This window comes from Thalassophryne amazonica, chromosome 3 (assembly GCF_902500255.1).
Source record: "Thalassophryne amazonica chromosome 3, fThaAma1.1, whole genome shotgun sequence".
NCBI classification, from domain to species: domain Eukaryota; kingdom Metazoa; phylum Chordata; class Actinopteri; order Batrachoidiformes; family Batrachoididae; genus Thalassophryne; species Thalassophryne amazonica.
In genome coordinates, this window is record NC_047105.1 from 74413599 (window position 1) to 74435280 (window position 21682).

Below are 21682 nucleotides of genomic sequence, written 5' to 3' on the forward strand. Positions count from 1 at the left end.
GCGACGTCTTGCACCGTGAAAAGTCCTTAAAGCGACAGAATCACCTCAAAATCTCTCATCAGCCGTTAAAATTTTCACTGAAAACCAGCTTAATTTTTCGAACCGTGTCCACTTCGATGTGTCTCACAGGTTTAGAAAACATTTTGATCAAACAATGCGCCAGTCTCTCAGCAACTTCTCAGACAAAGGAATTCCGACGAGGGGCTGGACGACTCCTCCCACAAGGCGTGCTCACAGGCGAATGACGTCACCGACAGGCGTGGAAAACTCACGCATGCGCACGAGGGTTCAAGCATGTCTGACGTAAAAACATATGAATGAAATCCATATAGTTTTTGAAAAAAATAAAAAGGACCGTAACTTTATTGACAGCCCTCGTATATTCATATACTTATGCTCCAGTGTCGATGAAGAGTCTGAATAATAGTGTGCTGAGCTAGAACCATAACAAAAACACGTTTGCAGGAAACAGCACTGCATAACTAAATAAACAAAAACAAAAACTTTAGCTTTCCAGAAGCATTCCTCCGTCCACTCGGAGATCAGCTTTTCCCAACTAACATTCTATTCATCGCCACCGCGCATCACTATACAGTATGAGCAAATAGAGAGAGCTAATTATATATAATAAGTATACTCATGTCTCTTTAGTCCAAAACAGTAGCTAAAAATATAAAAAGAAAAGAAAAAAAAAAACCTACGTCCGTGGTATACAATCCAACTCAAATCAATTTGTCCCATTGAAGCAACTCTCGGGGTCTTCATTTCAGACTGTCCACAAATGCTGATGCCTTTTCCGGAGAGTCAAAAACTGTAATTGACCCTTCATGAGTGACTCTGTCTCGCAGGATAGAGAAGAGAGTATTGGATTCCCGCATCACGCAGCCTCCACTTCACAGCATCAAATCTCCTCTGTTTCCGCGTTGTGTCAGCCAAGAAATCTTGGAAGAACATGATCTTGGAGCCTATATACGTCTGGTCGGTGGTGCCGCTCCTCCGTGATGCCTCCAGCACTCGTTGTTTGTCTCTGAAGTTATGGAACCGTATGAACACGGGTCTCGGGGGCTGACGCGTTGATCTGGTCTCGGGCCGCTGTGCCAGTGTACGGTGTGCCCGTTCAATCTTTATGCGCCCTTTAGCCTCGATTTGCAGGAACTCTGGCAGCCATTTTTCAAAAAAATGCACAGCGTGTGATCCTTCTGAAGATTCAGGCAGCCCGATCACACAAACATTTTTCCTCTTGCCTCTATCCTCAAAATTGTCAATGCGCTGTGTTATGGAGAGGACCTTGTTCTTCAGAGTTTGGATGCGATCCGTGGCTTGCTCCAGCTTGTCTTCCTGGGCTGCGATTCTGTCCTCCGCTTCAGTAGTGCGTTTACTCAGCTCCTTGATTTCCCCGGATTGGGTCTTAAACATTTCAGACAGCGCGTTTGGGTGATGACAGCTGTTATGTTGTTAGTAACTTCTTCAATAACTTGACGAAGGGCAGGGTCAAGCGTGCCGACCGGGTCAGGCTCAGCTGGTGGCTCTGAAGTTGACTCTGTGTTAGCATCCATGCTAACGCTAGCCACCGTGGTAGCAGCTGTCTCGGCTTCAGTTGTTTTCACATTTTTCTTGGCGCTTTTAGGTGGCATCATGCTGGGTCAATTCAAAAAATATCCCTCAATACTCATAGTATCAAAGAAAATCAGAGAGCACCGGGGGGAGCGTCAGGTTATGCTCAAATAAAAGAAATGTGCGCAGTGAAGCGATACTGACCACTCCTTATGCCGCCATCTTGGAAAGTCGACGTTGCACATTTTAAAAGCAGTCGTGAAGACATGTGTCACCAGGCTCTCATGTCATGGTGAAAATTAAAACCAAACAAGAACACCTTTGGCTTGCCCCCAGTCACATCTCAGCGTGCACGGTGCTGACTGTGCAGCCAGGCTGAGCCATCTCAAACTATTTGTGTGATCTGCAAGGCTAACATTCACCATGTAAGTTGTAGTCCACATGACAGAAAGAAAGTGTAAAAATGAACAAATACATACGTACAATAAGCTGAAAGGTGTGTGATCGTGCATACAATAAGGGGAAAGGTGTGAATTCATGTGTGATCACGCTCCGGACCACAGGGCATGTCTGCTGACTGCCAGCCAGGGACTCACTCTAGATGGCCCAGCCTGGCTGAGATGTGCACACTGAGATGTGATTGGGGGTGATCCAAAGCTGATCTAGTATGTTTTTTTTTATTTTTCCCCATGTCATCATTGTTTACAGACACGTGTGCACCATCGTGCCCTGCACGTGGGTGATTGATGATTGATGTGACGATATGTGTTCCCCAGATTTGCATTGCGCTGACGCCGCAGCTGCGATATGGAGCGGTGCAAGCCGCAGGAACACAGTCACTGGCCATGCGCCGTGGTCAGCTCCCTCTGTGCTTGATTTCGAATGACATCCAACCCATGACGTGATTACATGTCAACCACGGTCCCCTGACAAATACATAACTGTAGTAGATGTGAGTGTGTGTTATCATGTCAATACGGACATCACATCATGGATGAGCGACATGCCCACCTGTCCGGAGCAGGAACGCGCTCACATAAATGGGCTCACGGCTCCAGGATGTGGGGCAATTGAGCTGCCCATGCTGATCTTTCTGTGAGGCTGTCAGTCAGGCTGTCACATGATGAACAGACCGTGTGGACATTGCGATCGCGTGTCACGTGATGTGCCTGTCTGGTTGGATGGCATGCCGGTGCTGTGACATGCAGCCGGAACGGCTGGGTTTTTTTATTTGTATCTCTGTTGTGGTGGTGTGGGAAGGCTGTTGGCTGGTGATTCCACCTCCAGTGGGACATGCTGGATATGCCATGATGGGTGTTCCACAGCAGTCAACTGTTCCATCATGGACATGACAGCTATCCAGATGTGTGCGCCTTAGCCACCTCAGCTGCACCTTGACAGTAGGCTCATGGTGTGGGGTGGGATGACACACTTACATGCCATTTGTGTTGCTGGAGGCGACACACACACACAAACACACACTGCACACTTGCATGCCATTTGTGTTGCCAGGAGGGGGGGGGGGGACATCGCACACTCGCACGCCATGTGTTTTGTTCGGTAACGGCACACCCGCAGGGTACTTGGAAATTGCGGGCCATTTCCACAACCAGCTCGAAAGTGGTCGGCTGCGCTCTACTTTCGTGCTGCCTGCATGAATGGCCCCACCTTTTCAAAGTGCCCTGTGAGTGGTGTTGGATGTTCATGGGTGGCACCTGGATTCTGGCCAACTCCAGCCGACTCCGGCCTTGGGTGAGTTGAATGGGCACTCGCACGCCATGCGCCATCATTTGGTCTCTGCTGTGAAGGCTGCCTTGGTCGCGCCATTTGGCTAGGGGTTGACCTGGCCATTGATTTTGTGCAGCTCCTCAGGTGCGGCACAATTTGTCCGACATGCGTTCCACATGCCATTCGAATGTTGCGAGCACAATCAAATGGCAGTGTGAAATCATCTTGCCCGCTGCTGGAATGGGTTTCCAGTGCGAGTGACACAAGAAGGTAGAGTGCACGTGCTGTGCCCGAATGAATGTGGCGACTGCTGTATGACGCGCTCAAGTGCGGCTCTGATTTTTCACGAGTGCCATTCAAATCCTCTCTTGTGCGCCATTCCACCTCATTTGTGTTATGTGTGAATCTAATTCAGTCACCAAAATCATCATCGATGCACATTACATCTCACTCTGCTTCATAAACACAGTGTCAGCCAGTGGTCTGGCAGTGCTTCTGTGGTGTACTCTTTAAAAACACATTATTGCTCTCCTTCACTTCAAATATACACCATCTGTTTCTGATGGATGGTGCATGTGAAATGCTTCTTACTGGCCAATCCCGTAACACTTTCAACATAAATAAACCAATTCTCATTATTTTGTCAATAGGATTCCTCCTACTAACAGACACTTTTCAGGCAATAAAATATATTTTTAACAACTAAAATGTTCAGTCAATATTAGTCTGAATGTTTTAGTTTCACTACTGCAGTGCTGCACTAATATTTAAACATCTGTTTATTTTGTAAAATATAAACAAATAAAAATGTATTTTCTTCATTATAAACTGTCAAGCTCAAGCCTATAATTTAGATTGACTTTAATTTGCCTGCTTCATATCTTTAGACGTGTATTATCTAGGAAAACACAAGTATTGGATCATGACTCTGTATCAGCAGATACTCGATATTAAATTACTTCAATTGGGATGGGCAAAAAAGTACAACCTCCTGTGTTATATTAATTGAACCACTATGACAAAATCAGTCTAGACACAAGGTTTCTCGAGCAGGGCCTAAGTCTGTTTCATCTACCATGAAAATATTTCAGCTGACTTGTTCCCTGAAGAAGTAGAGGATTAAAGTGTTTATTATTGAATGTTTCAAAGCTGCTCGTAAAAAGATACAGTGGTGAGGGGCCATGCTTATAGACTGTGTAATTAGGGGGATTGATTGGTGTTCCTGGTGTGACCAACGTCTTCCTGCTGGGTTTTTCTTAAAGACCACCCATATGATCAGTGACCTTTTCCTCTGACCTGAAATTAACCTATTGTCCTCCTGCCACCTCCATCCACTCAGCCTTTAAAATGAGACTGTCCTCTTGTAGGAAAGAGGCCATACACAACACTGAATCCAAATGTTGGCTGTTACACAAATGTGATAAGTCCTATTCTGAAAACAAATGCAACTTTATCTTCTGGCAAGCCCAGTCCTCCCTTAGACGCTGCTATTTATTGCTTCAGTACTCTTTGGAAAAAGGCCAGTAGACCTGTTCCTGGTAAGAGAAATCTTAGTTGCGTAATTTGTCACTGGCAAAGGCATAATGAAACCACACTTAGAAAAATAATATTGTGCAGTTGCACAATATTTTAGTTTGATATTTCAAAGGAAAACCATAATCCCACAGTGAGGCTGGATGAGATGTTTGTTGCTCTACAGTTCTTTATGTTCTGTGTGACTCATTGTGTGTTTGACTGCCTGTGTGTACTACGAGTATTCATTGGCACACAGATTTTGTACTGGAACAGCCCAAAGCAATCAGTGAGGACTGGGTTTAGTTGTGGTGTCAGCATGTTTTTGTACAGTGACATATATCCGTCATTACAAATGATTGCAATATTAATATTTATACGTGTGTGCACTGGTGTTGTAGTGAGCTGATATCGTATGGGTCTGAGCTCTTTTGGTTTTAGAGTATGTAATGTTAACTAAGCTCAGGGAGATTTTTGCTACTCGGGAACCATGTGCATAAACAAATAGTAAGAAACTACAAAATGTTCAAATGTAACAGTGAGTTGGGTTGTTCTACAAACATTTAATCACTTATCTCATTCCTTGTATTCAGACTTTCTAGATGTTGGTCTGAGTTCTTTAAGTTTTCGGTTTTGATATAAGCCACAAAGTTTTCTGTGGGCTCATTCCGAACATAAAAAAAACACCCAACATGGAGAAAGCTAAGAGGCCCCTCTTCCCTATAAGGACTAGGCAGCCAGGACTCTCCACATTCCCCTCAGAAGGCAGTATTGGTAAGTGTTGACATGAGGGCTGAATGATATATATATATATATATATATATATATATATATATATATATATAATATATATATATATAATATATTTTGTAGTTCCCACAAAATCATCCTTCTCTTGCAAGACATTACCTTTTTATCAACATCATTAAACACCAGTAGTAACTAACAAGGCCACTTTTCACATCCAGTGTCTGATTTTTAGTAATTAAAGGTGCTCATTACTTGCTGATTCACTTTTATCTGATTATTTCTCTTGATGACAGGAAGACAATACTGTAATTGCCTCCACATGTAGAAATCAAACTCTAACAATCTCACAGAATTTAGAGCACCACAGTGGCCTGGGTCTCTTCCCACGATTATCTTGGTTATTTGGTTGTATTCGAGTTGTAGACTTTTAAGAACATATGTAGCTCACTACTGAGAGATACAGCTAGGTTGATGTGTGTTTAGACTTAGTGGTGTCGGTTCAGATCAAACTAAACCATGGTTTGGTTAATTTGCAGTGTGAAAACACTTGAGATTATTCAGACTTTCAGATCAGTTGCAGAAGTTGAGCCAGGTTATCGTAATCTATTAAGTAATACAAAAATAATTAATAATTAATTTTAATTAATTAATTCAAAAATACAATAAAGTTTTGCCATTTTGCTCAGCGTTATATTAAAATGGGAGTATTCAACTCTAAATGGTAGCTTAAAATTTCAAATTGTTTTGAGGTTTATAGCTAGGGGTTCGGCCGATCCGATCCAATATGCTGGAAATGTCCCATGTAGGGCCTTAAACTCCTTCTATTTTTTTATTTTGAATTTTATTGTGCTTGTATTATTTATTGTTACTTTTATATGCATTTTTAATATGTGTGTTTTATCTGTGTGAATGGGAGCAACAGACCGCCACATAATTTCCTTTGGGATTAATAAAGTATCTATCTATCTATGTATGTATGCACGCATGCATGTACGTACATGTATGTATGTACGCATGCCTGTCTGTCTGTCTCTGTATCAGGTTCTGATACCAACGTAATACAACCTGCAGTTTTTTGCAATCCAGGATCCACATCTCTGTGCATGTATGTTTTCTGCTAAAATGTCTCCAGAAGGGATTCCCTATTGGCTGCGCTGCTACAAACCGCAAAGGGGACCTTCCAAAGGGAAGCGTGCCCCAATGAGATGCAGAGTAATGAGACATGTCCCGTTCAGGAGCCTCCAGCCAGCCAGCAGGCAAGCACCCCAAGTTATAGCTCAGTTTTTCTATCTAATATCACACACATTATTCATATTTACCTGATTGAAACCAGGTATCTCTTTGCCAGTGGCTGCTGGTGAAAAAAATCTTGGTGGGGCTGGTGTGCCAATAGATTTCCCTGCCTAGTTCAGTACAGGCATTCAAATGAACAGTTGGAAAATTACTACAATTCCACAGTAATCATTTCATGTCCTTCTCAAAATCAGCAGCTTCGCAGATAAAGCTAACCATTTACAGCTATATTAGTCTTCATTTATACTTTGAAAAGGAACAGTATCAAATACAACACAACACTCAAGTTCTTGAGCAAAGAACATTTCACCATTTGACACACATAGTACACCAAACTGTACTGCACTGCCATTATCTTCAGCCAAACAGATCCTGGGTTTCACAATGACACCACTTTAACAATAGAAAATATCACCAAATTTAGACTCTTTCAAAATATGGAAAAATTCCTCAAGTGACAAAGGAACATTATGTACATACTACAATGTTCACACCACCTTCCAAAAAAAAAGAGGGAGAGAGAATTAAGGTACTAATTTGCATGAACATTACTGAGTGGAATGGAGGCAAAATAAAGAAGCTAGAATCACTTAAATTATATAATTTGGCTAACTAATAACACCAAACCTTTAAATTAAATTGGTTAAAATTAATTAACAGTGTAGAAGATAAAGCAAATTAAGTATACAAAACCACTTAATTTAATGCTTTGCTAAACTTGAGTTAGTCTGACTATAAGTGTCTTGTGTGTACTCAGTAGTGGCTGAGTTAGAATTTCTTTAAAAAAAACATGCAAATTGCTATTTTAGGTTTTAAAAAAAACTGAGCAAACCATTCGTTTTAGACTGTGGAATACGCCAAAGAATATTTCACTCCTGTGGGCTGATCCTCATTACGTGTAAACTGAAATCAAGTTGAAACTGCTCCAATATTTTATGACCAAGATGCCACCATGGCTGCAGCTTTGAACACTGTTACAGACTTCCCCGGTTTTACCTAACTGTTATAACTGGTCCGCTGTACCAAAGATCACAGCTTTGACCCACTAAGACAAACATCATCCTCTTTTCCACACCAGGAGCAACATTTGGGAGTAAATCCTAACAACTAGTCAGACATAATGGCCAGGAGGAGCAGCAATCGTAAAGTCCCAAAGTTCTTCAACTTACTCTAGCAAAACAAAACAATAAATATAACCCAAACGTCAGTGGGGTTTCTGTTTCCGCCAAAAACAGCAGCACTTTGATAAATCCACAGGTGACCCAAGTCATTAAATTTGGCTATGCTAATTGGACAAATATTTATTATTTTTCATTAGCAACATACATGATTGGTCATTTCGCTGCACTTCAAGGGGCTGATGAGTGATCGCCCAAGAAGAGAAATATGTTCTGTGCTTCTGTCTGTGGAAATACACTGTTGAATGAGAGTCAGTTGGTGGAAATGTTGTTTTAATCATTCGGATTATATGTAGGCACATACTATTAAGTAAAACTGACATTGATAATACTTTTTAAAAAAAATTTTTTTTATAATTTTTCCCTTCCACATCTGGGAGGGCGCCGCTCCAGCACCCCCTATGGGCCAGCCGCCACTGCTCTTTGCACTTAAACAGTCCAGAGTAGTTACAATGAAAATAATCTGTTCATTTTTTTTTCACCATTCAGATGTAAACAACTATCAAATTGACAACAAACTGACATCATACGCACACAAATCTTCAAATCAATTAACATCATGTACTATATAGGGAGATGCAGTCTACATAGATGATGATGACAGGATGTAAGTATGTCTTGAAAAGTTCTTTCAACATTTCATTGTGAAACCAAGCCAACAAAACCAAATGAATACAAACAAGAACCTTTGTTTGGCCCTTGTTCAGGACTTTAAGGTGTGAAAACACCCTTAGACATTGTGCTTGGTACATTAGCTGTCTTTCATAGTGTATTAGATTTTGAGATTGTGGTGCAGAATTATAGTGTCAGGTTAGTGCCAAAAGCATTCGCGCGATGAAACATACATTCAGGCGTATTATATTTTTTTTCACACACATGTATATTAACTGCAAGCGTGCAAATTGTCTGTGCGCGCGCACACACAGAGGAAACTGCTCCCCAAGCGAGGAAAAAAGTGCTGCGAGCGAGGAGGGATATGTGACCAGCGCGCCCTGCCCCATTTGGTTTCTGTTCGTGCAAAGTGGTTTTCTGCTCTTTCGCTCTAAACGTTTGGCACTATGGAAGAGGGTTTTGGCACTATGGGGGAGGGAACCAATGTCATTGTCAATGTCAATTTTATTTATATAGCACATTTTCACCAGCACCAGCTGCCCAAAGTGCTTCACGTGTTTAAAAAAACAATATCAAAAATGTTACAAAAGCAGGGCAGTTAAAATCCACAAAAAAAAAAGACAAGTAAAAAAAAAAACAGACACATACAACTTAAATTGTACTAAAAGCAGATTTAAAAGACTCTAGAGTTGGAGCAGCTCTGATATGTAAAGGCAAACTGTTCCAATGTTTGGGCGCAGCCACCAAAATTGCCCGATCACCTCGAGTCTTTAATCGAGGTCTGGGCATATTTAATAAAAGCTGGTTTTCAGACCTCGCTGATCTGAGTGGTACATATGGAGTCAAAAGCTCTGAGAGGTGTTCAGGGGCCAACCCATTTAAACACTTAAACATAAACAACAGAATCTTGAAATCAGTCCTAAATGCAACCAAGAGCCAATGGAGCGAGGCAAGCACAGGAGTAATATGCTCCCGCTTCCTGGTCCCTGTGAGCAGTCGTGCAGCAGCGTTCTGGACTTGCTGCAAATGATTTAGAGAGGACGGATCCAGCCCAGAGTAGAGCGAGTTACAGTAATCGAAACGAGATGTTTTTAACAAATGAATAACTCGCTCAAAAACACAAGCTGGAAGGTAGGTCTTTGCTTTACTTAAGATTCTGAGTTGGTAAAAACTGGCCTTAACCACAGAATTAATTTGCTTGTCCATTTTAAAGGAGCTGTCAAAAATTACCCCCAAGTTTCTGACAGAGTCATGTACATAGGGAGACAAAGGACCATGCACATCAGTCGAGCCAGCAGACAATATTGGACCAAAAACAACAATTTCAGTTTTGTTTTTTTTCTCATTGAGAATTAAAAGGTTTTGGGCCAACCAAGTTTTTTACTTCCTGCAGACAATTTACCAAAATAGCAACAGAATTTGAGGGGAATTTAAGTGGCAAATAAATCTGCAGCTCATCTGCATAAAAATGAAAGGTCATGTTGTACTTTGAGAGTATGGTGGCAAGATATAAAGTGAAAAAAGTGCGGGGCCTAAAACAGAGCCCTGTGGAACACCATAATTTAAGGGTGCTGAACTGGACTGGTGAGGCCCAAAGTATACAGATAAACTTCGGTCTCTAAGATAAGATTTGAACCAGTCCAGTGCTGTGCTTTTAAAACCAGCATAATGCTCCAAACGGGACAGTAAGATACAGTGATCAACCGTGTCAAAGGCTGCTGTCAGATATAACAAAACTAAAATCCTAGAGCAACCAGAGTCAACAATTAAAAGATCATTTAAAACTTTTAGGAGTGCTGTTTCAGTACTACGAAGAGATTTGAAGCCAGACTGAACTTTTTCAAAAGTGCCAAAAGGGCGGCGCAGGCCCCTCCTACTGTGGCCTTCACCCACTTTGGCTCAATTCGGGTGACGGACTGCTTCAAGTTTAGAGCACATAAACAATGTCAAATGTATATGTATTGTCTTTAGTTTTGATGTGTGCCATTATTACGGTAAACAAGTAATAATTGTGGATTAATTGCTGTTTCTTTTCTGAGGTAATTGGAGTGTAAACGTAATTGCCCCTTTTGGGATCAGTAATGTCTGAAATCTTAGTCCAAATGAGACTGCAATTGATCATAAACAATTTTCTCAAGGATTTTAGCCAAAAATGACAACTTTGAAATGGGGTGATAATTGGCAAGAATATTGTGATCCAAGGTTGGCTTTTTAATTAGTGGCTGAACCACAGCATGCTTTAAAATTCCTGGAACACAGCCAGATAAAAGGGAAACATTCGGAACATTTACAGTGTGTAGCCTAAGGACAGATATAACACTTTTTAAAAATTGTGCAGGAACAACATCCAAAGGACAATTAGAAGGTCTTAATTCCTGAGCAACTTTATGCAGTTCAGTTAAGGTGAGAGGATGAAAGGCCACAGTGCACTCGGGGTATAATTTAGAATCAATTAAGTTAAGTGAGACACTGAAATTGAAGCCCTAATGTATGACTCTTTTTCAACAAAAAACGACAAAAAAAAAATCATCGCACAGTGATCCAGATAACACAAGACCAGACGGAGACTCTGGGTTAACCAGTCGATTCAATACATTAAAAGAACCTGCGGTCTGTGACAGTTATTTGCAACAAAGGTCGGTACTGAATCTGCTGTGATTAGTCGTTTCTGAAGAACGAGATTTGATTGACAGCCCTCCTCTCAGACACGGAAGTCTGCTGAAACAAAGAAGACGACGCGTCTGAGCAGAGGTTTTTTACCTCTGGGCAGAGGTTTCTTTAACAAACAAAACACTTAGTGCACTGCACACTATATATTAATCCCAATGTGAATGACAAGAGATGCAATCCAATTTGTAAGCATTTACTGAAAAAAGAAAGTTTACATTTACACTTGCTAAAGTGTTAAAGTGACGGCAGCTCTCTGCACACTTTAAAGATACTGTATGTAAAAACCAAACTCTTGCCGAACTGTGATATCCAGAGGTGGGACGAAGTCACCATCAAGTCACGAATCAGCAAGTCTCAAGTCATAACCACCAACTGACCACCAATTGTTTGCAAGCTGACTTGAGACTTGACTTGGGACTTGCAGATTCATGACTTGATGGTGACTTCGTCCCACCTCTGGTGACATCTAAACAAAAATATGAACTGTGACTTCTGTCTACCATGACACCCCTAATTTATTATTTATATATACACTCAGCAAAAATATAAATGCAACACTTTTGGTTTTGCTCCCATTTTGTATGAGATGAACTCAAAGATCTAAAACTTTTTCCACATACACAACATCACCATTTCCCTCAAATATTGTTCACAAACCAGTCGAAATCTGTGATAGTGAGCACTTCTCCTTTGCTGAGATAATCCATCCCACCTCACAGGTGTGCCATATCAAGATGCTGATTAGACACCATGATTAGTGCACAGGTGTGCCTTAGACTGCCCACAATAAAAGGCCACTCTGAAAGGTACAGTTTTATTGGGGGGGGATACCAGTCAGTATCTGGTGTGACCACCATTTGCCTCATGCAGTGCAACACATCTCCTTTGCATAGAGTTGATCAGGTTGTCAATTGTGGCCTGTGGAATGTTGGTCCACTCCTCTTCAATGGCTGTGCGAAGTTGCTGGATATTGGCAGGAACTGGTACACGCTGTCGTATACGCCGGTCCAGAGCATCCCAAACATGCTCAATGGGTGACATGTCCGGTGAGTATGCCGGCCATGCAAGAACTGGGACATTTTCAGCTTCCAAGAATTGTGTACAGATCCTTGTAACATGGGGCCGTGCATTATCCTGCTGCAACATGAGGTGATGTTCTTGGATGTATGGCACAACAATGGGCCTCAGGATCTTGTCATGGTATCTCTGTGCATTCAAAGTGCCATCAATAAAATGCACCTGTGTTCTTCGTCCATAACAGACGCCTGCTCATACCATAACCCCACCGCCACCATGGGCCACTCGATCCACAACATTGACATCAGAAAACCGCTCACCCACACGACGCCACACACGCTGTCTGGCATCTGCCCTGAACAGTGTGAACCGGGATTCATCCGTGAAGAGAACACCTCTCCAACGTGCCAAACACCAGCGAATGTGAGCATTTGCCCACTCAAGTCGGTTACGACGATGAACTGGAGTCAGGTCGAGACCCCCATGAGGATGACGAGCATGCAGATGAGCTTCCCTGAGACGGTTTCTGACAGTTTGTGCAGACATTCTTTGGTTATGCAAACCGATTGTTTCAGCAGCTGTCCGAGTGGCTGGTCTCAGACGATCTTGGAGGTGAACATGCTGGATGTGGAGGTCCTGGGCTGATGTGTTTACACGTGGTCTGCGGTTGTGAGGCTGGTTGGATGTACTGCCAAATTCTCTAAAACGCCTTTGGAGACGGCTTATGGTAGAGAAATGAACATTCAATACACGAGCAACATCTCTGGTTGACATTCCTGCTGTCAGCATGCCAATTGCACGCTCCCTCAAATCTTGTGACATCTGTGGCATTGTGCTGTGTGATAAAACTGCACCTTTCAGAGTGGCCTTTTATTGTGGGCAGTCTAAGGCACACCTGTGCACTAATCATGGTGTCTAATCAGCATCTTGATATGGCACACCTGTGAGGTGGGATGGATTATCTCAGCAAAGGAGAAGTGCTCACTATCACAGATTTAGACTGGTTTGTCAACAATATTTGAGGGAAATGGTGATATTGTGTATGTGGAAAAAGTTTTAGATCTTTGAGTTCATCTCATACAAAATGGGAGCAAAACCAAAAGTGTTGCGTTTATATTTTTGTTGCGTGTGTGTGTATATATATATATATATATATATGTATATATATATATATATGTATATATATATATGTATATATATATATATGTATATATATATATATATGTATATATATGTATATATATATATATATGTATATATATGTATATATATATATATATATGTATATGTGTGTGTATATGAGGTCTGGCAATAAAGTATCATACCTTTTTCCAGAAACTGTGAGAGACCTCCAGGTGGACACCGTTCGAAAAATTAATATGCTTTCAGGGACGATTTTATGGGGATTATACAGATTAAGGAGTGTTACTGCCGCTTTAAGGACGGCCCACAACTGCTGAGAGCGCGGCGCGCTCCCAGCGCCGATCGACATGCTCAGACCCCGCTGAAACAACCAGATCATTTCCAACGTGAAGGCTTTGTTGATCCGGGACCTCGTGTGACTTTCACAAAAAGGCAGAAGTCAAGGACATCAGCACTTTTTCGGCACATTCCACTGTTACTAGAGTTTTTTTCATGGAAAGAAACACGGAGGGACGTGCCATGGAGCCGTTCATTACGCGGCACAAAACCACCTCCGTGTTGGTCTCACAGGACGGCTTTCAGGTGGATTTCAGATGGATTCCGGTTGCTTTTCAGTCGTGTGATTATCCGATTGTGATTGTGCATGAGCTGGACATGCCCCAACATGTCCCGGAAGGCTTCATCACGGCGTTGCTTTGCGCCATGCGGCTCCACCGCGACGCGTGGAAATCCTCCGCACGTCTGTCTTAATGTGCTGTAAAAATGCTGATGTCCACGTCTTTTCACAATTCCTGTGCTAGTCAGACGACATACCGGATCAAGACAGCTTCCAGTTTAGAAATGAACGGCACATTCCACTGTTACAGGAGTTTTTGTCATGGAAAGAGGAGCGTAATAATTAAGCTTGTATAATGAAGTTGGAATGGCGTGAGAGTCCAGAATGTTTTTAGAACTCAACAATTTTTAGAAGAGGAACTCAACCCTTTTATTTCCTGTTAATTGTGTGATTTTTAATGTTAATTTACTGTTTTAATGTATTTATAAATTGTTTAGGTTCTTGTTATCATATACACACTATTAATATTATTATTATTATTGTTATTACTGTTATTATTTTATTTTTACTCCTATTTTGTCATTTGATTTTTAAATGGACCACATCATGCCTCCATTATCCATGTATTTTTATTTTCAGTTATATTATGTACTTACATTGAATTTACAAATAAAATCACTCAATGCACTCACGCTTTTAATATAAAGATAACTTACCGCCTCCTGCTGGAATGGCATGTGAGTCCAGAATGTAGTTAGCAACATCCATTGTTCAGTGTTGTTAGCTACTATCTGTAGCTTCTCCAAAAATATTAGCTCTATCATTGTTAAATTTTGGCAGTCTTCATCCTTGACCTAAAATGCATAACCATACCAAACAGTAAATGTCAGCGACAGACTGGCATCCTGTCCAGGTTGTACCCCGCCTCATGCCTTATGACTGCTGGGATAATTTCCACCTCCCGTGACCCTTAATTGAAGTAAGCGGTTGAAGATGAGTGAGTGAGGGAAGTTCACTTAACACTGAAGGGTAATTAAATGTTGCAGAAGGTCACAGGCTAAAAATTTTTTTTAGACATTGAGGAGAATAGTGTTTGAAATTGTAAGAGCAAATATTCATTTGTGCAGAAAGAAAGGTTCAGTTAAAATGATGCGATGAAGGTTAGCTATACCATGTCAAAGCAGGTTTATTTTTTCATGTTTTTCTCCTATCAAAATGTGAATGAATTGGGCTCATTTCCTATCTGTTACATAAACTGATTTTTCATCTTCTGCATAAGCATATGTTTTGTGAGTACATTGCACACCTCAGGTGAAGTGAGAAATTGGCTGCCTGCACTGCACCTGCTTTGGCCCAGAAATCATAAAAGTACCAACATAACCTATTGTTAAGCCATCAAATTATAGAATATGGCAATTGCCAGTCAAAGTACATTGTTTTATCAGCAGAAATTAGTTTTTTGTCACTTTAAATATGTAGTGACATGCTGTAATGTCAATCACGTGACATCAGTCACACATAATGATGCAATCATTCAGTTTATGCCTTTGATTTGTAACATGGCAATGAGCAGCAGAATGACAGTTGCTTGCAACCTTATGTCCTAGAATAAAAAAGTTGTTAATCCTGTATAGTTTGAAAACAAAGTTGCAATAAAGTTTATGAATTTTCTTAATTGCTCTGTTTTGTAACATCAGTCACGCGGATAGTATTGAGCATCACCAACTTGTACTGAGCACCAACAAAGTTTCCTTCCCCTACCAAGTAGACCTTGTCCCTATGATGTCTTCCACAAGATAGGAACACTCAGGGGCTGTATGCTTCAAGTCCTGGTCACTTCAAAAGGCCTGCTTCCTCTCTGAATGTAATGTCAGTTGCTGTTGAATTACCCTGAAGATTCTGCTCTCTGTGTCTTCTTCATGAATGATGCATTTTCCAAAACACACATTGTTCTCTTTCATGATTAGTTTGAGCCAGATGGTGAGTCCACATTTTTAACCAGACACCTACTGACACCTCTTGTTAACATTTTGCATTTGAGCTCTAGTGACATGCCTCTTTTTTTTATTTATTATTATTATTATTTTTATTTATGAAAAGCCCCTTGCTAATGTTTTCCAGTTTGCATCAAATGATGTCTTTGGATCTGATGAGCAAAAATGTGTCTCAACAAGGAAACCTTCTCACTGTGACATTCCACAAATGGAACACAGTTGCAAGTGGGGAACAGATCAGCGTGGGCAACATTTTATGATCTGTGATTGCTCTTGTATGTTAATGAGTTTCGTATTTCATTGTCCAAGCACATTAAAATAATTGAAATCTTTTGTTCTATTTGTAGCAGTCCTATGTGTCCTCTGGCCACCAGATGGCACCCCCCAGTCCCAACACCAACAGTAGCAGCAGCAGTAGTGGCGGGGGAGGGGAACAGCTGAGTAAAACAAATCTGTATATCCGTGGCCTTCATCCTGGTACCACAGACCAAGACCTGGTCAAACTCTGCCAACCGTGAGTAATTGCCCACCATTTTTTGTATTCAGTCCATTGTCGTAAGTTCATCTGTCCATTTTTAGGATATTGTTTCCCCACAGGATTTTGTGAGACTGTGGTGGGTGGATCTTGGACCCTCTGGCAGGAGGTTCTGAGTGCATGCTGCCTAGAAGAAAATTTGAGTTACATGCATCAGTCTGGTGAACTTCAAGAACAAAATTAGAGACTAGCACTATGAAGAACTTATAAACATTTTGTGGCTTTGCTATTAATTTATTCACAAACACATTTGTTTAAACTGACATGAATGATGATGTCAACAGGAGGGAAAAAAATCACACCCACAAAGCAGGATAAAAATTCAATGGTGCACTTATTGTAGCCATCAAAGAATGTGGTTCCTTGTGTTAAAATGGTTTATTTTTTATTTAATGAAACAACATACCAAATGAGGAGGGCATGCCGTTCTTACACTGTACAACTTCGGAGTGCTGTACAGTACAAAATATAGATGGAATGGTGATTCTAAGCTGTCCCTACAGATCTATTGACAGACTCTACAAACTGAACTTTGCACATTTACGTTTCTTTGGCTTTAGCAAGAACAAAGCCACTGGTAATATGTTCTTGCACAGTGCATCATATTCATATTCTACCATGCAGTCTCATATATATATATATATATATATATATATATATATATATATATATATATTATATATATATAATATATATATATATATATATATATATATATATATATATATATAATTTCTAAGTCACTGCTAGAAGTGCAACTGAACGTTGGGCATAACACAACACAACATTAATTACCAAAGTTTCCTATGAACTATGTAACTGTAGCTGCCCACATAGCTTCATAATGAGCTGAAAATTATTTCTATACTCTTTCTCTTATGAAATGTACGAACTGAAACCAAGAGGCTGCATTTGAGTGCATTCAAAATGCCATTTGAAGTAACGTTAACAAAAGTTACAGTATCCACTGGAATTATCCTCTGATCTAAACAATTTTATCGTTATCAGTATCACAGCAAACAATGTTACTGTGGAGGTTATCATTGAAAAATAATGTTAATCTAACATTAGCTAAGTTATTAACATATTCTTCTTGAAAGTTTAATCCAGTCAGTGCCATCGTTCCGCACACACTAATCACTGTGCACTGTGCGTAGGGCACCAAAAAAAAACAACCTCATGAAAAATCATCATAATAGGCTACTAGTAACAATATGTCTAAAAATTTGTTGTAAAGCATGTTAATAGGTATAAGCAATACAAAAGTAATAAGGAGGGAGGCACGCAGGCAGGAACGGCGTGGGCAGCCTCTGTGCATGTGTCACCGCCTGCATCATAGCAGACAGGAAGGAGTTTTTCACTGATGAAAAGGTGCGCGTCTCGCGCTGCACTATAGACAAGAGGAGCCCTGCACAGCGTGCACTCACACCGGGAGAACTGCGCGCATGGACTGACTGATTGATTGATTGTGCATGTAATGATCCCGACTGTGCACGGGATCATTGTTGCCACATTGGAATGTTTGCGTTTTTTTTTTTTTTTTTTAAGAAGAAAACTACACTGTTCTCGTCTTTAACATTTCAGGAGAGCGAAAGTATAATGACTGGAAATAGGGCTGAAACGATTAATCGAGTAATTCGTGACAAAAATGTTTGAGGTAAATTCTTTGCCTCGAAGCTTTGTTTAAAGCGTAGTACCATATGCCAGGCCTGTAGGTGGCGCTCCCACAAAAACCAAGAAGAAGACCGTAGAGCATGCCCATAACTAATGTAAGCACTAATCAATGTAGCAGGCGATGCTACAAGTTTACAAAGCCGCATGCTGAGTAAAATAAAGCCTTTTAAGAGAAAGGGTCTGTGCTGATCATCTGAACGGACTTATTATGCATTTACAGTGAAGCAGTGTGTTTTTATATATATATATATATATTATATATCGATTACACCAGATCATGCTTGAACCCTCGTGCGCATGCGTGAGTTTTTTTCACGCGTGTCGGTGATGTCATTTCCCTGTGGGCAAGGCCTTGAGTGAGATGTGGTCCCGCCCTCTCGGCTGAATTCCTGTTGTTTCACACGCTGCTCGAGACGGCGCGCGTTGCTTTATCAAAATTTTTTCTGGACGGTGTGAGGGAATATCCGAGTGGGACACTATTCGAGAAATTAAGCTATTAATTCGGTTTGAGCTGCACTCTGTACGGCATGTAGAAATATCACTAACACTGAATAAATCACAGTAATAAAAGTGCAAATGAAATGTGCAATAAGAAAAAAAAAAAAAAAAAGAATGTCCGTCCGCAGACTGAAGATTTCACAGAGCGCCTGGGCTTATGGTTTGGCAAAGCTCCAAAACTCTTAATAATGTGAAAAAAATAAATATTATCTGGGAAAACAGAGAGAGAGGGAACATCCTAAACTTAAAAATCTGCATGATGGCACAGTGGCATTGTGCCATTGCTTAGGTAGAGCCCTGCCACTACTGATATTGTTTTTTGTTGATAAAAAAGTACTTTTTTTTATCCGATTAATCGATAAAATAATCATTAGAATACTTGATTCCAAAATAATCGATAGCTGCAGCCCTACTTGGAAGATTACTGTGGGGTTTTTTTCTGCTGTTTTTCATGTAAGAACTTCCAGAAGATCCAGACTGTATGTTTTATTTTTAAGCCGCTGCATCCACTTTATAGTCTCTAGTGCGACCCTTACCCGGATCATTTTTGGAATCATGTTTTCTGGAATAGTCTACAGAGAGCTGAATGATCCTTTGTTTACAGCCAGGCCACTGACACACTTGATGCTTTAAATTCCACGTGCCATAAATTCCCACTTATGTTAAATAAGCCTTAACTGCCATATAATTTAACATTTATTTCACAATCACAAGTTAGATCCTGCTAAATATTTTAGTTCTGTATGCCGCGTTTAATGCTGCAGCTGCTGATTCTTTTCATTATTACTCTGATTATTTTCAGAATTAATTTAGTGTACAAAATGTCAGATATTTGTGAAAATTTACATTGACTTTATGGTGTTTCTTCCATGAAATGGTCCAAAAATATAATGAGAATTGAATTAACAATGATCTAAATGGGAGGAAAAGCACGAAATCCTGTGTTAAAAGCTGAAACATGAAAAATGTTAAACATCTTTTTTTTCTGAGACAAGTTTAATTAATTAACCACAGACTGTAGTTATTAATTACATTTTTTAAATAATGGTGGCAGTATTTATTTATTTTAAATTTTATATTTATTTCTTATCATGTTTGGTGCCATTGTTAATGCAAAATTATGTATTTGTAGCTGTTTTCAACACATTAATAAATTATTATTAAAATAATAACTCAATATTACTTTAATATTGAGTATTGAGAAGTTATTTAGGAAATTAAGTGAACCACACTGACAAATTCTGAATTATTGTTTATTTCGGGAGGGGGGTACGCCACAAAGCATTTGTGATTAGGGCACTCAAATGGCTAGCACCGACCCTGAATCCAGTCCTGTCTGGGGGTTGGGGGGTGAGGGGAGCTGTAGACGCTTTTATGCTTGACACAGTGTTTTCCAGGGATGAGCCTCAGGATCTGTACAGGACTAGAATGGGTTAAACGCAGAGGACGAATTTCGTTGTATGTATGTATAAATTTACAATGACAATAAAGGATCCATTCTATTCTATTCTAACCTATTCTATTTTATAACTAAGTAGCAGCCTGCGGTTACTTCATGACAACTGCGGTGAAACTGAAGATTGTGGGCCCGTGTTGTATGTCCATCACTTCAGTGGGTGATGCACAGTAACTACACATTTTTCCGAACACCCATTAGCTACAAGTAATAAAAGCTGGTGATTGAGCTCCGAGTAATGCCACAGCCCCGTCTGTATATCGTTTGCTTGTGATTTACATATTAAACATAGTCTATACTTACATAATGAAGCTCCACATCCATCATTTGAACTAAAGCACGTGGAGAATTTGTCATCATCTCATTAATATTTCAGTATGGGTGCGCACACACACACACACACACACACACACACACACACACACACACACACACACACACACACACACACACACAATGTTCAAGTCTCAAAAGACTGATAGAGAAGGTATTGTGGAGTGGTAGAGAAGTGGAGAGAGGACCTGGAGCTTTTGGGACTGAATGGGAATTGGGGGCACATTTGAGGGGAAAACTTAAATACGTAAGATAAAGGGAAGCAACACCTGCTAGGAAAGAATGTCAGATGGCTGTATGTGTGGTCAGAACAGTGTTACAAGGTGCTGTGGCCTTGAATCAGTCACTTAATCAATAAATCAATCAATCAACATCTATTTATAAAGCGCTTTACAGCAGCCAGATGGTGTCCAAAGTGCTTTACAGTAAAAACACAGAATCATAAAAATAAAACACACATACATACACTAGATGTTAAAAGCCAGCTAATAAATAAGTCTTTAAGTTAGATTAAAAGGTGCTAGGTCAGGAATAATGCGTAAAGTATTGTGGGCTGTGATGCATCAGTAGGTCACACAGTCATACTTCCAGACCTTTGAATTGTCATGACAGCACTCCAAGCAATACGCTGAACACTGTTTCTTTTTATTGTGTTATCTCTGGTGAAAGCTTAACTGATCATTAGCACATCAGTGTTTATCACTTTGGTGGCATTTGCTTGAAATTGTTGGTAGCGTAGAACTTATTCTGTGTGAAAACTCCCTCAAAAGAAGTTTTCACTGAGCAGATATTTTATTTAGTTATGAATAGGGGTGTAACGATACATAAAAATTACGGTTCGGTACGTACCTTGGTTCTTGAGGTCACAGTTCGGTTCATTTCGGTACAGTATGTCACAAAATGCAAAAACCTAAATTTCTTGTTGTTTAAACCAACATTTTATTGTAACATTATACAAACAGGAAAATAAATGATTGCAAAGTGCTGCCTGGTAATAAGTTAATAAAATGTTCTCAAATAAATGACAAATGTATGAAATATTATAAAAATCCATTACTAGTAAGAGCTTTTAACAAAACCTTTCCACAAGTAAAGAGCAGCACAATTATTCCAGCATGAAGCCCTGTTCAATTTTATTCAACATTCATATTTTTTGGCTGAAAAATGAACTTGTCCAAA

At 40.2% G+C, this 21682-nt stretch overlaps 1 protein-coding gene across 3 annotated transcripts in view; it reads left to right on the forward strand.

The window, feature by feature from the left end:
* LOC117507050 (RNA-binding motif, single-stranded-interacting protein 2-like) overlaps nt 1-21682 on the forward strand; it is a 112997-nt gene that overhangs the window by 46008 nt on the left and 45307 nt on the right. For all 3 annotated transcript variants that reach the window (XM_034166744.1, XM_034166745.1, XM_034166746.1), the window contains exon 2: nt 16355-16521. In XM_034166744.1, the coding sequence (XP_034022635.1) occupies nt 16355-16521 (167 nt within the window). The remainder of the gene's footprint in view (nt 1-16354; nt 16522-21682) is intronic.